The 20,421-nt window shown below is 38.2% G+C and overlaps 1 protein-coding gene across 12 annotated transcripts in view; it reads right to left on the bottom strand.

The window, feature by feature from the left end:
• akap13 (A-kinase anchoring protein 13) overlaps positions 1-20,421 on the bottom strand; it is a 151,198-nt gene that overhangs the window by 39,139 nt on the left and 91,638 nt on the right. For 7 of the 12 annotated variants that reach the window (XM_012959563.3, XM_012959561.3, XM_012959569.3 and 4 more), the window contains 5 exons: positions 13,724-13,796; positions 11,033-11,169; positions 5,060-5,430; positions 3,376-3,426; positions 354-416 (listed from right to left, as the gene is read on the bottom strand). In XM_012959563.3, the coding sequence (XP_012815017.2) occupies positions 354-416; positions 3,376-3,426; positions 5,060-5,430; positions 11,033-11,169; positions 13,724-13,796 (695 nt within the window). Of the gene's footprint in view, positions 1-353; positions 417-3,375; positions 3,427-5,059; positions 5,431-11,032; positions 11,170-13,723; positions 13,797-18,065; positions 18,932-20,421 lie in introns of those variants that run through there. The other 5 variants (XM_012959565.3, XM_004912654.4, XM_012959568.3 and 2 more) reach the window with 3 other exon arrangements.

Genomic DNA, 20,421 nt, shown 5'->3' on the forward strand with positions numbered 1-20,421 from the left:
AGTAGCAACAATACAAAGCTGAAGTAATGCAGTGCAGCCTACTGGCAAAAACACATTCTGCAGCAATCAAGCCGGGATAATAAAGACAATTACATTATTTGATAACATATTTAAAGGAGAAGACATGTTAATTCCAAAATGTCTTGGTTATTATGCCTATTGAATTGCCACTTGCAATACATTAAGAAAGTAGTTTGAATATCAGGAGCCCAATATGCAGCTTGCCTCATGCTTAAACACACACATTAGTCAAGCAGTTCCCAGTGCAACAGGTTTTGACAAAAGCAAAATAAATATCCATCATCAACACTTTAAAGCAGTCATACTCCCTATGCTGGCACTCAATACTATACCTTCTGTAATTAAAGTCCCCTCCCATAGAGGATAATTTTGCATCAGAAGGGCACCAGCTCATACTGTGGATAGCCACAAAGAGAGGAAAATGTGATGTTACATGGTTACATGGGAACGGCATGTGTAAGAGAGACTATGAGACAACATCATGGCAGAACAACAAGAAACTGCTACATGCCTAGAAAGGGGGCATCTATGGGCCAAAGACCCTTGGGGTTGTGAATGTACCATTTTATTATATTTATGTTTTTTTACATGCTAATGTATTTCAGGAGGTACGCCCTGGAAATAACCACTGTATTTTAGAACATTCATTTATTTTGTTTATCTCATAATTTGTCCAGAATACCAAAAATAAGAATGGCCTTCATATATTTACTTGTAAGGATTATTTGGCCTAAATTTCCTTTTCTGGAAACATTAGTGAAAGCATTAAAAAATTTAGAAAGCATTTTGGGAGCAAATGTATTATCAGGAGTCCATTTTGTCCAAGTTCTAAATACCTACTCCCAGACTAATGTATATCTAGATATACTGTGTTCTGCAAAACATTTGATTGGTTGCTATGGGTCTCTTGACCTGCAGCAACCGTTGTATCTGTTGCTTTCTCCTGTATGTTATTTTAAATTAATTTACTTTCTCTTTGTAGGTCTTTTTGACCCATGTCTGTACTATCTTAAGATAAACTCAACCTAGTGTGGTACACAGGGCTTGTTTAGAAAACTAAAAGAGGGAACATGTGCAGAGCAATTTTGAACACAATTGCCATGTTTTTTTCCCAACAACATGTTTTTCCCAGAATTCTGGAGTAATTGCGGTCACAAAGGAAAACTGTTCTTAACACAACTGTGCTGTGCCTAAAGCAATTGTGTACGAATGGCCAAAACTGATGCAACTGTGCATGGACTTAGTTGCAAAACAGGTGCAATTGCTACAAATATTTTAAAAATCTGTCTGGTATAAAAATTTAAAGTGATTTGTGCTAAGAGTACTTTGATGGTACTGCCTGGTCTGCGCCAATAGGGGTAGCGATGCAAGGAGTGCATTTTAAAGCAAGTATCTTTAAAGGAACAGTAACACCAAAAAATGAAAGTGTATAAAAATAATTAATATATTATGTACTATTGCCCTGCACTGGTAAAAGTTGTGTGTTTGCTTCATAAACACTACTACAGTTTATATAAATACCCTGCTGTGTAGCCATGGGGGCAGCCATTTAAATTGAAAAAAGGAGAAAAGGCACAGGTTACTAAGCAGATAACAGATAAGTAGCATAGATTCCCATTGTATTCTTCACTGTTATCTGTTTTCTTCTTATGTAACCTGTGCCTTTTCTCCTTTTTTCAATTTAAATGGCTGCCCCCGTGGCTACACAGCAGCTATTTCTATTAACTACAGTAGTCTTTCTGAAGCAAACACACAACTTTTACCAGCGCAGGGCAACAGTACATTATATTTTAATTATTTTAAAACATTTTTATTTTTTAGTGTTACTGTTCCTTTAATAAAATAGTTTTACGTGCAACTGAAAGTATGGGAACTGCAGCTGCACTTTCTGGCATACAAGTGCCTTTTGATCTGCAGTGTAACAGAATGGGTAGCATACATGCTGCAGTAAAAGTTTGGGCTTCTACTTCAAACTAAATATTGTTACATACATAGTGTATAAATAACTATATGTTAACACTATGGGGCCCATTCATTAAACCACAATTATTAAAAATTTTTATTTTTTCTAAATTATAGAACTTTCCGTAATGCCCACAATGTCGTTTTTTGTGGTTTTCGTTATCTTCCACAAAAAAGTCGTACTTTTCGCAAAGACTACGATCATTTCGGAATTCATTCAAGCTTTGGTATCGTGACTATCTTTTGGCCAGGTTGGATCTGTAAAGTGCCATTGAGTCCTATGAAAGGCTTCCAAAATCATACATTATAGGTTTCAAAGCCAGGAAGCTTTTTGTGCCATTTCCAAATGTTCGGATCCGAAAATGTTCACGATATTTTCATACTATAAAATAATTTTCATGCCATTTTCAGAAATTATCGTGGTTACTCCGAATTTTTTCCAATTGTAATTTTAACTGCCAAAAAAATCATGGTTTAATGAATAGGCCCCAATGTGTTATTCGCACTTTATTTATTGGTGGTCAGGTGCAAAATCCACCTGTGTACAACATGAGCCAAATAAATGTATTGAAATATGCCCTGCACCATTTTAATTGATAATTGATTTATGTATACCCTTACCTCCACCCGCCTATAGTGATCAGCAGAGTTAGTTTTGAAGAAGTTAGAAAAGTTATACATGGATTATAATTAGGAAGGAGAATCAAATAATGCTATTCACCTATATTGACCTGCGAATCAAGAACAAATTAGTGTAAAAGCCTGCTATAGATTTAAATCCTATAATTCAGTTTGGGTATCTGCCAATTATTTCATGTTCAAAACAACCTCCGATTTGTATTTTTAGGGCTTTATCCTACAATTTCAATCTGAATGTAAGTTTCAGGTCGTTGTATTTAAATGTATGATCAATATCCAAATGTTCGTTGGAAGAAGACTACAATCTGAACGTGCATGGGCAGCTGAGGTTTCAGAAACTTTGTATCTTTATTGGTAATCAGTGCAGGAGATAAAAGAGAAATGAGGGACTTTTCAATAAGAATCCGAGACTGCAGGCTGAGTTGTTAATCGGGACTGTCCCTCAAAATTGGGACAGTTGGGAGGTGTATTATATAGTATATTTTTATGTAGGAAAAGTTTTAATTTTGGGTTTACATTAATTAAAAATAATGGTTTTCAATAAAAACCCTATTTACTTGTTTAAATGTAGTGTTAATTAAAAAAAAAAAAATGTAAAGAATTTGAAAAAAGTAACAGAAATTTTAAATAAGTCCCTAAAAGGTTGTTTTTACTGAAGTATAGTAGTAAATATAGTATATTAACATAATCTGTGAAGAAGAAGTGGCAAGTAGCCGGAAAACACAAATGAAAGATGGTGTGTTATTGTGATACCTTCTTCTATGAACTGAAGGTTTCTTTACATCCCCCAGAATTCGAAATGAACTGAAAATGAATCATGAACAATAATCAGCATTTACAAGACATGGACACGTGAAATAACAGTGGCAAAGATAGAGGAAGATGGAACAGAATGAGGGTAAAGCCAATGAACCCCCTAGGCACAAGGATGCCAAGTGTTGCAGTATCCACCATAGTAAAACACTGCTGGCTTTTGACAGCAATAACGTAAAGACTGAACCATTAGAACACAAATTAGAAAACAATTACAGGATAATTATGCAATGCAATGTAGCCAACACTTCATAAAAACTAGTGCATAAGTCACTAGGTTCCATCTGTTCTAAATTCCCTATAATTGCTTTGCGCATAGACTATTAGTATCAAAATGTCACTGTACTTTCCTGTGTGCTCAGCATTTTCTACACTATCACATTTCTCTTATTATACAAAGATTTATTCTTTACTTACTTTACTATTTTTTACAGGCCCTTCAAAGTAGAATTGAAAACGGACAAAAACACACAGCACTTGCCCTTAGGTTAAATGGGGACAAACACATTAGCCACCTAGAAACCCCCTCCCCACTAAGCTCCTGGAATGAAAAAAGATAAATACCTACTGGGTTAGCAGTTAGCTACGTGTGTATTTTCAATACATGTAGGTTTGCCTAGATATGAGCTTGATAGTCATAATTATATGCTAATTATCTTTCTCAAGAACCAAACACAGAGTGGCTTCAATTTTAAAACAATAGGTAAAATGTATGTTCAGCACAAACTCTCTATATTAAACTAACATTGAGTATACTGCCCTTTTAACAGAACACATTTCAGAAAAATTGCAAAATATTGAAACACCATTTATAAAGGCCACATACCTTACATTTCTGAAATGCATTCTCTCAATTTAATTATGTGGCTGATTATATCACAGATTTATACAGCGCTTGATGTGTAATGATGTAATGTGATGTAATGACTATCCATTCAGCCATGGAAACTTTCTATTCCCTTTATGGTTGGGATCTTAATTTTATGAATGAATAAATATCTCCCATATTTGTCAGACTAATACACATTGTAATCTGTTTACTTTCCCTTCATTTCCCTTTTAGGCTTTTGAATAATTTTTTGAATAGCAACTAATAACAGATGGCAAATAAATGCCATTTTGGTCTTGATGGAAAGGCTTTGCTATAAAATGGTGTCCATTGGGTTAGGTTTTGTTTAAGTACTGCACAAGTAGACTTTACTCAGTTACATAAATATTAGAGCTCAGTACACAAACAAAAACACCCAACCACACAATGTACTTATACCTGATGTTACATAAAGGATGACAAGCAAACCTAGTTATGCAATCATAGCCACACAGCTAAATATGAAGAACTCTCTGGTTTACCTTAGCCTTACCTGCTTAGCTATTAATACAGTGCAATGAATACCAAATAAACACCATAACTCTAGTCTTCTTAGAAAAAAAAAAAAGACTTAAAATGGTTGTGGTGCATTCTGCAGAAGGAACCATGAGCTGATGTGTGGGCCTAAGTTAGTGATCAGAATCATCACTGTGGTTGCCTAGAAAATTGGCTGGATTTGGTCTTGCATTGGCCATTTAAACAAATGAACTGGATGGCACAAAACTATCAGAGAGCAAATGGCAATAATGTGCTTACCTTCTGCGGTTTATCTCCGAGTCATTGGCGGCATGCTTGCCAGGCTCCCAGCTGTGCCTCCTAAAAGGTGACAGGGAGCGCATGGAGCTCTTTGATCGTGATGGGTGTGGAGAGACTTCAGTAATGCTGTCCATCTCTTCCCCTTCAACCTCAGATATCCCAGCGTTCTCACTTTCCCTTTCTTCCACAGATGCCGTAACTGTGCTGCTGCAACTGCTGTCCAAACTGTGCCTGTCTCTGAACTTTTTCGTGTTCAACGCATGGGAAAGGGAAATGTCGCTACCATGGGAAGAGTTTCTTTCTAGAGATGTGGTATCATCGGTTGATGAACTAGAACTGCTAGCATCACAAAGGCACTGACCTTCTTCATGCTGAAAAATAAATATACCATATTTATGTCTGTGCTGTAAATATATCTGTAAGCATTACTGTCAGATATTTTTCAACAGCTTTTATTCCATATATTAGTGGGCATGCAAACAGATTTATCACTAGGTATTTGCAGAGAGTGGCAATACATAAGGCATTTTCACACAAATCAGTTAAGTACATGCAATATTACAGGGTAGAAATAATGTTTTAATTCAAGCATGAATAGCATTGAAGTTGACAGTTAAGTGTCTGATGCTTAAGGTGTTCCTAAATAGATTCTGCACACATTGGTTTGTCACATTATAATTCTTTAGTTACACTACAGATTTAGTATGCAAGGTGGCCGAGGGAGGCAGAATTTAAGAGGTAATTTAGCAACAAAAGATTTGATTTATAGTAGAATTACCAACTGGCTAGCTTATACTGCAGAACAAATGCTGAACCAACACTGGTGCCTGATGGCAAATATGTTTAGAATTCAATATAGAGAACCTCTGGGACTCTGTTTACTCAAGAGGAATGCAGTAATCAAAGGTTCACCCACAAAAACAATTTTCACATGTATATTTTTAGTATTATAATAGCATCTCTCAGGGGCTTTTAGTGCAGAAAGAATAAAGCCAATATCACCAGTTTCTCTCCAGGATTCAGTTGCTTATTTGGCTTTACTAAGGGGCATAAAAGCAGTTTACCATTCAGTGATGCCTGTTTTATGTATCCCATTCATATCACTCATATCCCATTCATATCATATATATACATGGCCAGAAAGGTGTAAAAAAAAAATGGTGTAAATTCCAGCATAATTCTGACATAATAACTTCAATAAATAGGTGTTAGTATCTACATCGGAATATACCTTTAACTGGAAAGAGTTTATTTTGCGCTCTATAAAAAGCAGCTTTACAATAAAGGGATTCATTTTATCCATTAACCTTTTTTTCAGGCATAACATTATTATTGATATCTAACTATATAGATAGCAAATACTTATTTGTATGTACCTGCTAAGAGTTCTGTCTTCTCACTGCTTGCCTATATATTCAATATGCTCAACGCCCCCTCCCCCCCAAATATTGTAGTAGAAACCAGTATTACAAGCAAAGCCAGAAGGTCACAGTTACACACAGTTACACAGTTACATAGGGTTGAAAAAAGACCAGTGTCCATCAAGTTCAACCCATCCAAGTAAACCCAGCACACCTAACCCACACCTACCAATCTATACACTCACATACATAAACTATAAATACAACCACTAGTACTAACTGTAGATATTACTATCACAATAGCCTTGGATATTCTGATTGATCAAGAACTCATCCAGGTCAATAAATTCCTAAGAATCAAAAATAGAGTGAGCATAGGGGTGTCCCCAAACATTGTTTTATAGCAACTCACAAGGCTGGCAACCAGCCTGCAATTCTCCCTAGCTCAAACCAGGCTTAAATGTACTACATGCATGGATGTCCCCCTGCCACACAGGGGTAATTCTAGGCCAGCATATATAGGCAGGCCGAGAATTAGCTGATCCGCTGGCCTCTGCCTGCTAACAGTACCTGTCCATGTGTCTGCACCCAGGCAGACAGGGTGCTTATGTAAGTGCAAACACAGGAGCAGGCAAAGGCCAGGGGATCAGCTGATTCTTGGCCTGAGTTTATACACAGCCTGATAATCAGCTCTGTGTAGCCCAGCCTTAGTAGACAATAAAGACAGTGTGGCATTTATATATCTATGACAATAACAACAACAACCTTTTTTGAAATTTAGCAGCCATTTCTTTAAGTCCAGTACTGAATGCAAATAAAGCTAGATTTACTGCCATTCCACAACTGAGGGTTTTCTTTTTCTTTTTTTTTTTTTTTAGATTTGCTTCCTTTTGTGAATTCTGCGGAACTTCTCAGAGCTAGGAGCAGCTGTTAGTGCGGGAGCATCTAATAGACGACAGGAATGGAAATATCTGCTGCCTGTTGCTAACAGCGAGCCTGAGACTGTGCAGACAAGGAAGTGATCTCATGCGCAACTCATCTGTCTGTGACACATTGTTGCAATATCTGCCTACAGCTCACAGACTTTTTTTGTATTTTATCTCAAGAGAAAATAAGCTCTGCAGTAGCAACAGTGGACTCTTAGAAACAAACACATTCTAACAAGTCAGTTCAAAATAAATACATTCAGTAGGTCTAATGAAAGAGAACAATCCACCAGTGTTTGCACTCGGTTTCTCCCAGCCCACTGCTCCAGGACTCAGACCATGCACATAACACCTGCAGGACGCTACACTGGCCATGAATGCACAAGCCATCTTCATTAATGGCCTCATTATTAGAGGGATGAAGCCCCTTCCCTTTAGATGTGAGTACACATTTAAAATTCCCAGGAAGAGAGGAAAGCTAAGTACCATTTCTCAGAGTAGGCACCTTCTCTCCACTTTTTTAAAGGGGTTCTTCATCATTAAGGTAAGTTTTAGTAGATGTAGAGCAGGGATCCCTAACCTTTTTTTGTAAAAAGTGTTGGAGAGCAACACAAGCATGAAAACCATCCTTTGGGGATGCCAAATTAGGGCTGTGATTGGCTGTTGGGTAGCTCCATGAGGATTGCTGGCCTGCAGGAGGCTCTGCTTGGAGTAAAACTGTGTTTCTGTGCTTCTCAAACTTGCCTCCAAGCCAGAAATGTAAAAATGGGCAGCTACTCTGAGACCACTGGGAGCAACATCAAAGGGGGTGGAGAGCAACATGTTGCTCACGAACCACTGGTTGGGGACCACTGATGTAGAGAGTAATTTTTAAAGACAATTTGCAGTTGGTATTCGTTTGTTATTATTTCTGGTTTTTCAATAATTTTCATTTTTGTTCAACTCCTCTCCGGTTTGGAGCTTCAGCAGCTCCCTGGTTGCTAGGTTTCAAATTACTCTAGAAACCAGGGAGCGGTTTGAATGAGACACTGGTATATAAATAGGAGATGACTTGAAAAATAAAGTTATAAAAATAAGTAACAATAACAGTAAAACTGTAGCCTCACAGAGCAATTGTTTTTTGGCTGCTGGGGTCAGTGACCCCCATTTGAGAGCGGGAAAGAATGCAAATAATTCAAAAACTATACAAAAATAAATAATGAAGACCAATTTAAAATTGCTTAGAATTGGCCATTCTATGACATATTCAAAAGTAAATCACCCCTTTAAGGCTAATGGCACACAGGGCCAATTCTCTGCCACAAGATAAACGCAAGCCATGAATCATCCCCTACACTGGCATCAGCCTTTCCCTGTGCCTGGAATTACTGCATCGGCCCAGGTGCAGGCACACAGAGCAGAGCACCCTGAAATGTGAGTATGCATTTCAAAGCTGAAATCTGTTACATGTGCTTGCACCCGGGCCAAAGCAATGACTCCAGCTGTAGGCACAGGGAAAGGCTAATGCCAGCCAGAGAATCAGCTGTGTGGCATTAGCTGAAAATGCCAAAGCAACATGCACAGTACATCCCTTTTTAGTACTTCAAAATGAAAGCACTTTGCAGTTAGTCTTTATTTTCAGTGTTATCCAAACAAACCAAAAAAGTATTTGATATCTTTTTTTCACCCTGTGAATAGTTAATTTAATTGCAGAAACTAATCCATAATTAGACAGGATATCTGTGCTAAGGATACTGGGACTAAAAGTACAGAGAGCTCAGAGCAAATCCCCAACCAGTTCCATTATATAAACAAACAGTTAATTGCCTTTCACCTCCCCCCAAACACAGAGTTAAACACTTCTAGTTTTCTTGGCTTGAAGATTTTCCAAAGTTCTGTATGATCCTTAGGCTGTGGAAAACCCTCTACTCATTTCCTTTAAAAATGCTCTGCTTGTGTAAAGCAATAGTCATGCCTAAAATCATAATATGAATGCTGCTCATTGACTACAACTAAAAGCAAGGCTGTCATGATGTCAGCAGCTAAGGGGGGGAATGGATAAAGTCCAGTGAGGAGGGTGAGCGCTCACCGAGTGGAGGAGGGTAAGGATTTCCGGTCATTTTTACAAGATGATATCACCCTGTCTAGGCTGTGGTCTTTTCCCACCCAGTGGAAAATGTTCACTGTCATTCATCAATGATTTAACAATAGCAATGCTTTCTGTGTACATGAAACACCATCACTTTGCACAATCATAAGTCTGATAGCAGTCAGTGAAGTACAGCTCAGCTTGAAGCATCTGTCTGTGAGATCCTATTGTCTGAAGGAAGGCTTAAAAACTAGAGTTTGCTCATTTCAGTTATAAGAAGGGGTTGTATTTACAGCAGACACAAGACTCAGGGGAGCCAGACAACATTGCCCCTTTAACCCCTTTAGCAGGTAATCTTGTCTGTATACAGGGCCAAAATCAGGAAGGGACAACAGGCAGTCATACTCTAAGTGGCTCAGACTTCGGTTCGGTTCAGATTTGGGGCATGTTACATGCATCATTTTATTAACTGTGACCACATTCTTCTTAGTTTGCAGAGTCCATACCCACACCAGGAGGCCTGGAAGGGCAGTGGACTAATAACGCACACCTCTTGGTTAAAAAATCCTGGCAAATAACTAGTATAGGGCACCATGATTTCTGATGGCATGCGCAAAGTACATTTTCTAGGGGGAAGAAGCAACCTGTTTTTTCTAGCCACTGGCCTTATTGTTATAATCCACTTGGTTGGCAAGAAGGAGTCTGTTGGTGTAATAAAAATGTGTTGCACTATGCATAACACATCAATATGTGATACAATTAGGCAAAAAGGCTCCATCCATATGCTACGGCTATGTTTCTCATGGAGCAAATGTTCAATACCCATATTTGGTCCTTACTTACGCATCTAAGTTCCCTATACATATGGCACAAGCACTTAAAGAGTGTATAGGTGTAAATCACTAAGCAACAAAATTCCAGCACTACTGCATAAAGACAATGGTACAGATAAGACGAAAGAACTTGCCGCTAGCGTTGTCATGCAACAGGGAAACCAATTGCACATTTTTAATGGTTTTTATTACCAGCAAAAAATTTATGTCAGCAAGTCTCTACTTTGCCAATATAACACAGAATTGGCCCAGCAGCCTCATGTCCTACAGAAGGGTCAATTCAGAACAAGGACTTCAACAGATTCTCACAGATTGCAGACTAGATGTTTTTATGCCATTCTCCTCTATTCTATATAAAATTATTTTGTGTGTGTGTGTGTGTGTGTGTGTGTGTGTGTGTGTGTGTGTGTGTGTGTGTGTGTGTGTGTATATATATGTATATATATATATATATATATATATATATATATATATATATATACATACATACATACATACATACATACGTTTAGAGTCCCTTTAACAGAGATGTGCTGCCTAAGCTACCATTCATTCTCTCAACATCATCTCCCACTGTCCTGGCAGCTGTCCCAAGTTACATGCTAGGTTTTAGGATAGCGTTCTCCTTCTGCCCCACACATATATTACCACTAGCAGACATGAGGGAAGCACATGTGTCACAAGACAAGAGGTTGCAACTGCAGCTTATTCCACTGACTGTCAGCCTCTATCCACAGAGAAGAAAAATGATAGCAGAAAGGAATAATAATACATATAAACATTACCTTTGGAAACACCATCTCATCCAGAGTTTCTGAGGATACCTGGAACAAGTCAGAGTCACTAGCAGAATCCCTTTTATTCCCTTCTTGTGATGGGTCTTCAGTGCAGAGTGCATCTTCCAGAAAGCCGCTTCTGCACACTAGGGCATTGCAAGACACACAATGTCAGGGCACTTCATAAAAACTGGTCTTGTTAACAGTGCTAAAGCAATTACATATCTGAAATACATTTTACTTTGACTTTTATGGCTCATTTTATTTGGATATCTAGAATCATAAAATTATAAGAGTAGAATTTATTTAACAAAACACATTGTAAGAGAGCTAAATGCTTTAGAATGTTACTTTGAACCTTGTTCATTAAGACGCCTAAGAGCTCATCTGCTTCAAGAATAAAACCCTTTGAATATGTTCTTTACATTTACCACCCCTGCATAGTTAATGAGTGCTCCAAATATACCACTAAATCTATTTCACACATACCAAGGCAGATTACTGATTAGCCCACTTCCCTTGTCTCTGAAAACACCTCTGACTGCAGCCACCATTTCGATTGCCTGTACTTCCTGTGCATCTTTTACCTCAGTCACCTGGCTTCATGCAAGCCTCTGCACACGTGCTTGCTGGCAAAGAGCATTAAGGGAAAGGGAACATGGGGCGGATTGTCAGCCTGCTCACAATCCATCCCTACACTTCTACTTGTGCCTACATCGGACGCACTGAATCTGTCCAGGTGCAGGCACATGTAGCCGATATCCGCCAATAAACACCAAGTCCACCCAGGTGGATTCAATGCTTCCGGGTGCAGGCAAATAGAAGATCTTTTTAAGTGTAGGGGTGGATTGTCAGTGCTTATCTGTAGGCTGATAATCCGTTCCGGGTGCCTTTGCCCTCATTGCACAGGTTCGTGTCGGCGCTGAAAGTGAGTAAAGAGGGGAGAGGGCTGTGATACATGAACACTGCTACTTGGAATGCAGTTTGCTCCAGGCCTGACAACAGGCGATGTCAGAGGTATTTTAAGGACAGGAAGGATAACCTGGAATTGTGTTTATCTGATCATTTCAAATAGTACAAACATGTAAAGGGGTTTAGTTCTCCTTTAAACAAAGAATAAAGAGCACAGGTTTCCTCTTCTGCATACTGTAAACAATGAGCAGAATGCAATGTAAAGAAAACTTTAAATGTTATTAAGGGGGAGATGCTATTCTGCTGAAACGACCAGCACATGCAATATGGTAGTTCCTACTCATGTTTACATTCAAAAATGCAGGGGCACAATAACTGTGCACACAAACTCTTTCATCATAATCTTGTATTGAGGTTGTAGAATGTTCTTCTGAGTGATGTTGTGATGGCAGATTCTGTTAATGCCTTTAAGAGGGGCTTGGATGATTTCTTGAACAAGCATTGTATCTAAGGCTATTGTGATACTAAAATCTACAGTTAGGGGCCTATTCATTAAACCACAATTTTTTTTGTATTTAAAATCACAATTGGAAAAAATCAGGAGTAACCACAATAATGATGTTCAAAAATGTCATGAAAATTCTTTTATCGGTCGTACAAAAATATTGTGGTTGGGTTTTTCGTATCCGAACGTTAGTAAACGGCATAAAAACCTTTCTGGCTTCAGAATGTATGATTTTGAAAGCCTTCCATAAGACTCAATGGCACTCTACAGATGCAACCTGGCCAAAAGATTCACAATATCAAAGCTTGAATGAATTCCAAAGTGGTCGAAGTCTTTGCAAAAAATATGGCTTTTTCATGGAAGTTAACGAAAACCACGAAAAAGTCGTGCAATTTTAACAAAATGATCGTGGACATTAGAATAAGTTCTATAAAGAAAATGTGGTTTAATGAATGGGCCCCTTAGTATTGATGTTGGTATATATGGTTTATGTATGTGAGTGTACAGATAGGTCAGTATAGGTTTATGCGTGCAAGGGTTGAACTTGATGGAGTTTGGTCTTTTTTCAACCCTATGTAACTATATGTTTTGCTTAGGAAAATTAGGCAGGATTTGGAGGCATATTTTTCTTTTTAAAACATCAAAAAAAAACTCTTTTTCCCCATATAACAACTATTTGGAGGCTAATGGACAATGTATGTGAAAAAGCCATGGCCGATTTGAAAGGGTTTATAGTTTTAACATCTTGGTAGCAGGCGGCCACATACAAAAAAAAAAGTCTCCCGAGATATATACAAATCTGTCTGAAAATAATCTGCTAGCTGACACTCCCATGGAAAAACCACAAGGAAGTTTCAGAATCATCATGACAATCACGAGCCACAGAGTAAATGGAAACACACAGAGGAAAGACAGGAAAACCCTTTCACTGGTTTGGACATTTTCTGTGCCACATTGTACAAATCCCATTGCTCAGAGAAAGAGAGCACAAAAGATTAGTCACAAGTCTAGAAAACTATAATAACTGTGGCATACGCATGTCCACACCTAGGCATTAATAGCTATTTCCTTTAATGTCAAATTTTACACCACAGTGGCAAAAAAGATACACACAGCTTTAGAAGTAGGCCCCAAATTGCTGCCATGTATGCTGATTTGAGTAAAAATGGAATTTATTTGCTATTGCAAATGTTTATAGCAGTGTCCCAGTGTCTGAGAGTCACTGCAGAAGAGTCACAATACATATAAAGAGTAAACAGTATATAAAATAAAGACCATCATACCTTTAGTTTGCTTGGAATCCAGAAGGTCCGGATGTGAGCAAGGCTCTACTGAACAGCAGCCTTCCCTGTTAATCTAGAAGAGAAATATAAAAGAACATCTATGAAATATCACTAGAACCAATTCAAAGAAAAAAAAAAAAAAAAAAAAGCAAAACAAAAAACACATTTTTATGCAGACCAGAAGGTGAAGATGATATATGCTTGACAGAATTTCTCCACATAAACTTGTGTGTAACCTGTGCTGGCATGAAGCATAATGCAGGCATAACTCTGGCATTAAAGACTGATGAATAGAACAGTAAACTCCATCATTATTACATGTATAGAATCTTTAATCCAGAATGCTTAGGACATGGAGTTTCCCTGATAAAGGATCCTGTTCTGGATCTTGTATACCTGAAGTCTGCTAAAAAAAATTTCAACATGAAATTTTGCCATCAATATGGATTCATGCAGCTTAGTTACCATTAAGTAGAATGTACTGTTTTATTACATTGAAATTATTTCTAAAAATTAGATTTCTTCAAAATAGAGACGGCTTTTCTGTCATTTGGAGCTTTCTTGGTAATGGTTTTCTAGATAACCTACTACAACTGTAGGTTAAAACACAACTGCATAATGTACATTTCTCAAGAGAAAGATTACAAGGCACTGCTGGGAGTAGCAGGCACTTTCCTCCTGGCTGATGCTAAATGGGATACTCAAATTCCACACCTGATTTCTTTTTTTCACACATACAGGCAACAGTAAATGAGGCTTCCCTGCAGAGCACTCACCAGCTGCCACACAGTAGCACAAACATGTAAAAGGGACCTGTGCATTAGATTAGTGTTATACTAATAAGGTTTTCCATGCCAATTATCCGCATGTTTGGGTGACAGATTTTTAACTATAAATGTCATACAAAGAACTCAAAAATGTAGTAAACAGAACAAAGAAGCCAAATCATTAGCTGATGTGTATATGCACCATAACTGCAATTTGGCTGGAATGCTATTGATCTGACCCACATATACAGCGCACTTTGGACACTATTCAGTCTCTACTTAGATCTACATAAAGCTGAACTAGGGGCCTCTGGGCGCAAAACCGTAATAAGTGCAGAATTCTAGATTAGATTTCTGAAGTGATCCATTTTAAACACAGCTCTTGGGTAAAAGTATGCTGCATGTCTTTCCAATGGATCACCGAAATGCCCCTAATCACTCAAGTAAATTAATTTTTTTGTGCATAGCTCCATGACAAAACAGGACAATGGAAAAAAACACAAGGTCCAAAAACATTATTTGCCCTACTTGTTCTACCTACTTATAACAAAATCAGAAGATTAGGTGGCAATGTAAAGAAAAAGGAAAACCCCTGAAGGCCCACGGCGTCATCTTACCTTGCTTACCCAGTCAGACTTAGGTATATTTATCATGCTGTGTAAAAAGTGGAGTGAAACATTACTGGTGATGTTGCTCATAGCAGCCAATCAGATGCTTTGCTTTGGTTTTGTGACTGTAGAAATCTAATTGCTGATTGGTTGCCCTGGGCAACATCACCAGTAATGCTTCACTCCCCAGCATGATAAATATACCGCCTTAAGGTGGCCATATATGACCGATATCTGGCCTGAAATTGGCCAGATATCAATCGGGCACATTAAAAGATTTAGTCGGATCGGGGACTGCATTGGCTCGTTGATGCGGTCCCCGAACTGATTGCCGCCATTATAATTCGATCATTTGGCCCTAGGGCCAAACGATCGAATTAGCCTACATTTTCCCCGATATCACCCACCGGTAGGTAGGGATATTGGGAGAAGATCCGCTCGCCTGCACCAAGCGAGCGGATCTTCACATGTATGGGCACCTTTAGACTAAGATTTAGCTTTTCACATGGGCAGTAGCACAAAGTTCTGCTATTTCACACTACTGCACACGCACCAATTTTAATGTGACAAAGAGGACAACCATTATGAGGTATATGCCACTCTTAAAGGGTTGTTCAACTTTCAGTTAACTTTAAGGGGCAGATTTATTATGCAGTGTAAAAAATGGTGCGAAAATTCACCACACATTGCCAGGTCTCACTGTGTAAAAAACAGTGAAACCTGGCAACTTCTGGCAGAGATAACAGTGCTAAATTTGGCATTCAGATGAATGGCGTAAAATCAAACACCTTGATAAACTTTCCATTTCACACAGCTTTTAACAACGGTTTTTCTTTTTTTTTTTCGTTTTCGCCGAATTTCGTTTTACAAAGCATATTAAATAAGCCCCTTAGTACGAAGTATAAAATTATATTCTAAACCATTTTTTGTATGTGGTTTTGGAATAATTTAGTTTTTTTGTACAGCTGCTCTCTGGCCAGATGACCTTAGCAACCAAGCAGTGGTGTAAAAGAGAGACAGGAACATGAATATGAGAGGCCTTAATGGAAAGGTAAGTAATAAAATGTAACTTTAATAATAAAATTGTAGCCTTGCAGAGCAACAGTTTATTGGGTTCCGAGATCAGTGACCCCCAACTGACTACTAACAATAAATAACAAAAAACGAAGACCAATTGAAAAGCTGCCAAGTATTTCTCAGTCTAGTTAAATAGTAAATAGTGAGCTACCCCTTTAACTTTTTTTGCATCAATCGTTCTTTTCCTTTAAGTAGCATTTGTGTCTGACTTTTTTTTTTAAAAAAACAAAACAAAACAATAGAAACTGCACCAGATTTTATGCAGCAAGTTTTTATTTATTTAAAAAACACAATGACATAAACACATGAATCTGTCAACAGGAAGTTTATAATATTATGTTTGTTAAGAACCCCCTCCTCTCAAAAAAGCAACAGGTTAACGTGCTCCTTAAGTCTACATGTATAAAAAAAAAAAAAAAAAAAAAAAAAAAAGCACTTTCCTGCTAGTTGCACTCTATAATAACCAGTGCGAGACACAGAGCGCAGGTGGTAAGTACGGGGCCAAGCTCATGTTTGCACCCACCAACACTCCATAACAAGTTAGGGGGTGGGAGGGGAATGCTTAGTGCCACCTCTGCCTTTCATGAATACATTGCTGTTGAATGAAGACAGCAATGTATTCTTCATAAAGGGAATACTGCAGAGGGAATGTATTGATAAAATAAAAAAATAAATAAAAACAATTGCAAACAGCCCTTACTATTTGCTGTCTGAATATGTCCAATTGTCTTCAATGGGTTCCACCAGCGCAGAGATTATATATAATAATTGTTTGATTTTTGTTATTAGTCTAGCATCAGAGAATACATATCTTGCGAAGTATGCAGATTTGCGATTATTTCTTCAAGTCTAAGGACTACAACTTTTCGCCTATTTTACACAGCTTTATAAATATGCTTCCAAGAGCAAGCAGAAGTTGGTGGAAAATAAGCCGTTAGGAAGCTCCTCCCCCAAAGGGAAGACAGTGACAGAGCCTGAGCACAACAAAAGGGATTTATACTATTTTTATTATTATATTTATAAAGCACCAACATATTATTCAGCACTTTACAAAGATTATACATCATTCACATTAGTCCCTGCACCAGAGAAGTTTACATGCACGATGGACAATATATTTATTGAGGGGGTCATGACAATTTAGGGACAGTTCAACTTAAAATAAAACATTAATTTCCTAAGACAATCAATCAACTTTATTCTCTTAACTCTATTTCTTTTACTTCTTTTTATTGTGGCTTTTTCATCATTGCATTTCTGTTCTACTTCTGTCTGAACAAGGCAGCAGATTAAGATTCTCTCTAAATATTATTTTGCTTATTGTCTTTCTATTAAGACCCTTCATTTCCAGTTATGCGAACCATTGTTGTGTTACTAGGGTAACTGGGATCATAACAACCAAATATATGTTTAATTACCAAGCTGGAGGTTAAAAATTTAAAACCCATTAATAAAAAAAAAAGACCAACTGCATGTTGTTTTACAACACTATACATCATGGTTAAAGTTATTTTAAGGTCAACTCCCTCTTTAAGCCTCCTATGGCAGGCAAATTTGTAGAAATGTTCCCACCTAATCCTGTCTGGCTGATCTAGGTACAATCACAGCAGTGAGTAGAGGGAGGGTTAATTGAGCGCTAGGAGGTACATTACTTACCAAACTATAAAATCAACAGGTGAAACAGTATTTTGCTAAGTTCCTGCATGGCACTCCATAACCTCTTACACAACTGCACTGATCATTTAAATGAGAAAATCATTCTTCCATAAAGCAAGAAATACAAATACAGCATTAAAATAACACACATGGTCTTGTGAGTTTAAGAAAGGAGAACTGCCTAACTCGATGCTATTAATTCAGAGAAAAAAAAAAAACAAATATTAAAAGTACCTTTAATAGCACCACATCAACAGCTCTGTCAACTCTGGAAATGTCACACAGACTGTAGCGTCTTTTGTGTCGCTCGTACATTTTTCCAAGAATTGTAAAAGCAGAGAAGAGGAAGAAATAGGGAGAGTCACAAGGTCCCAGTCAATATACTGCACAGCAGAAGCTGCATATGAGAAAGTAAGAGCTCCACTTAGCCTCCCTGCCCAAAATCACAGCACCACCACTTGTTTCCTTGACAGGAAAAACATTTCCAAGTGTGGGATGGGGCGAGAGGTTTCCTAGCAGAGCTCAGAATAAAATGCAATTAATATTTCCGGAAGGTATGCACAGTCGGTCGGTACGAATAACAGCATCCAAAAGTTTTGAACATATGCTGTGCAATTATACAGTATGCATACTAAACAGTCACATAAAACTCCATGGCAAAATTACCAGAAAAAAAAGTTATTGTCTAGACATGACTTCAACGTACATTCACAGGCAGAGCAAATCAAGAAAAAAAATCCACAATCTGTGTCCCACTCATCTTCTCATCCACAAAAAGAAATGAAATAACAGTTTTACGGTAAAATTCCAAGACTGCTATAGAAAGCTCTCCTCCATCATATAAAGGCTACACAGATTTGGGGATTTTTGTTTAACGTTTTATTCCCAATCACAAAGTGTAGTCAAAAGCCACTCCCTTTCCAACGTCATGACTTGTCCTTTCCACTCTTTAATGCTTTGCTCAGCTTTCCACCAATTAAATCTCAAATCCAAGATTTTGTGAAGAAAAAAATAAAGAACAATTCGGCTGAAATGCTGCCTGACTGAATTTCTACAAGCCACGCTGCTTCTCACAGCACATCTAAGCTCTTCCACACACAAACAAAAAAATCAAACGAACTCGTGAGGAAAAAAAAAATGGGAACCGTAAGGCGGCCAATGTCCTTCCCTATATGGAACAGTTTGGGTGATTCACAGAAATGAAAAAGGAAGCCAGTGGATTTTCTCAGTAGAAAAAAATAAGCATTATTTAAGCAACTGAGCTAAAAAAAAATACAGAATGTCAAAAACTAAAGGGAGCAGATTTTTTCCAATGCTGGATTTCATGACAGGGTTCTGTGCAAGTCTGACTAATTTGCTTCTGTCAATGCTTTCTTTCACATCAGCTGGGGCCCATGAAACTGACTGCCACATGGCTTCCTGTACTCTAACTGTTCCTCCCTCCTCCCCCCAAGCATCACACACACACCCTGCATCTCTCATGGGAGAGAAACCTTTCCATGCAGCTTTTAACTGTGCCGTTGTTCCTTAGCCTGATCTGAGACCTTGCAATGGAAAGAGGGGAGGGGAGTGCAGCTATATGGATATTCACACGCAGGCCCTTAAATTAATAAACATGAAGGAGACAATTCCAACCACAAAACAATTAAAAAAGGATTTCCCCTGCTAATTTAGGGAGCAGTAAAAGGGCTTCTCCGCTGAAATGTCATTCATTAAAAATGCTCAATAATTTTAAGGTTATTTGTGAAATTACCAGCAAGCAGGCCCGGATTTGTGCCAAGGCCACGAGTGCCCAGTCCTATGGTGGCTACATTAAGGGGTGGCATGCCGCCCAGCCGCACCTAAACTTTGCTCACATACGGAGCACTGGGGACAGGACATGCAAAAAACTTCTGCGCGTCCTGTCCCAATCATGAGGGGAGGGGGGGGGGCGGTAATTGTGGCGGCCTTTGGACGCCGTAATTAGAAATCCAGCATTGCCTGCAAAGGAAGACAGAATTAGTTATCCCATACTATTCTCTAGTTCTGATTATTAAATAAATACTGTATCTGGAGTCAGTTCTTCTTAAATAATGTTTGGTCAGTTTAGTTGGCTGATCATAACTAATTTCAGCCAGCATAAGACCAGTTATTAAGGAACTCTCCTCATGTTCAATAAAACATACATATACGTAAGGAATCATTCGCCTGCTTTCTTGCTTAATGTGCTTTTCTATGAAAAATTAAAGCTAGTAACAGACTTCAGTGCACCTTTAACTTAACCTCTAAACCTGTTGATCTCTCTTTTGGGGTGCCCCAAGGGTCTGGGTCTTAGGGCCTCTTATTATCTGTTTACACTCTTGCACTCGGCGACCTCGTTACATCCCTCCATTTCTCCTTATTACTTATATACAAATGATACACATATCTTCCTTTCCTGCCCTTTGATGGCTGTTAGCCACCTGAAACTGACCATGTTTAAGACCGAACTGCATATATTATTACCTAAACCTGGCCGACTCCCTTTATTTAACATTAGTTCACAAAATTATACCCAGTCTGCCCAGGCAAGTGTCTGGGTGTTACCTTAGACCCTTCTATTAGTTTCTTA

Source organism: Xenopus tropicalis, chromosome 3 (assembly GCF_000004195.4).
Source record: "Xenopus tropicalis strain Nigerian chromosome 3, UCB_Xtro_10.0, whole genome shotgun sequence".
In the NCBI taxonomy this organism is placed as follows: domain Eukaryota; kingdom Metazoa; phylum Chordata; class Amphibia; order Anura; family Pipidae; genus Xenopus; species Xenopus tropicalis.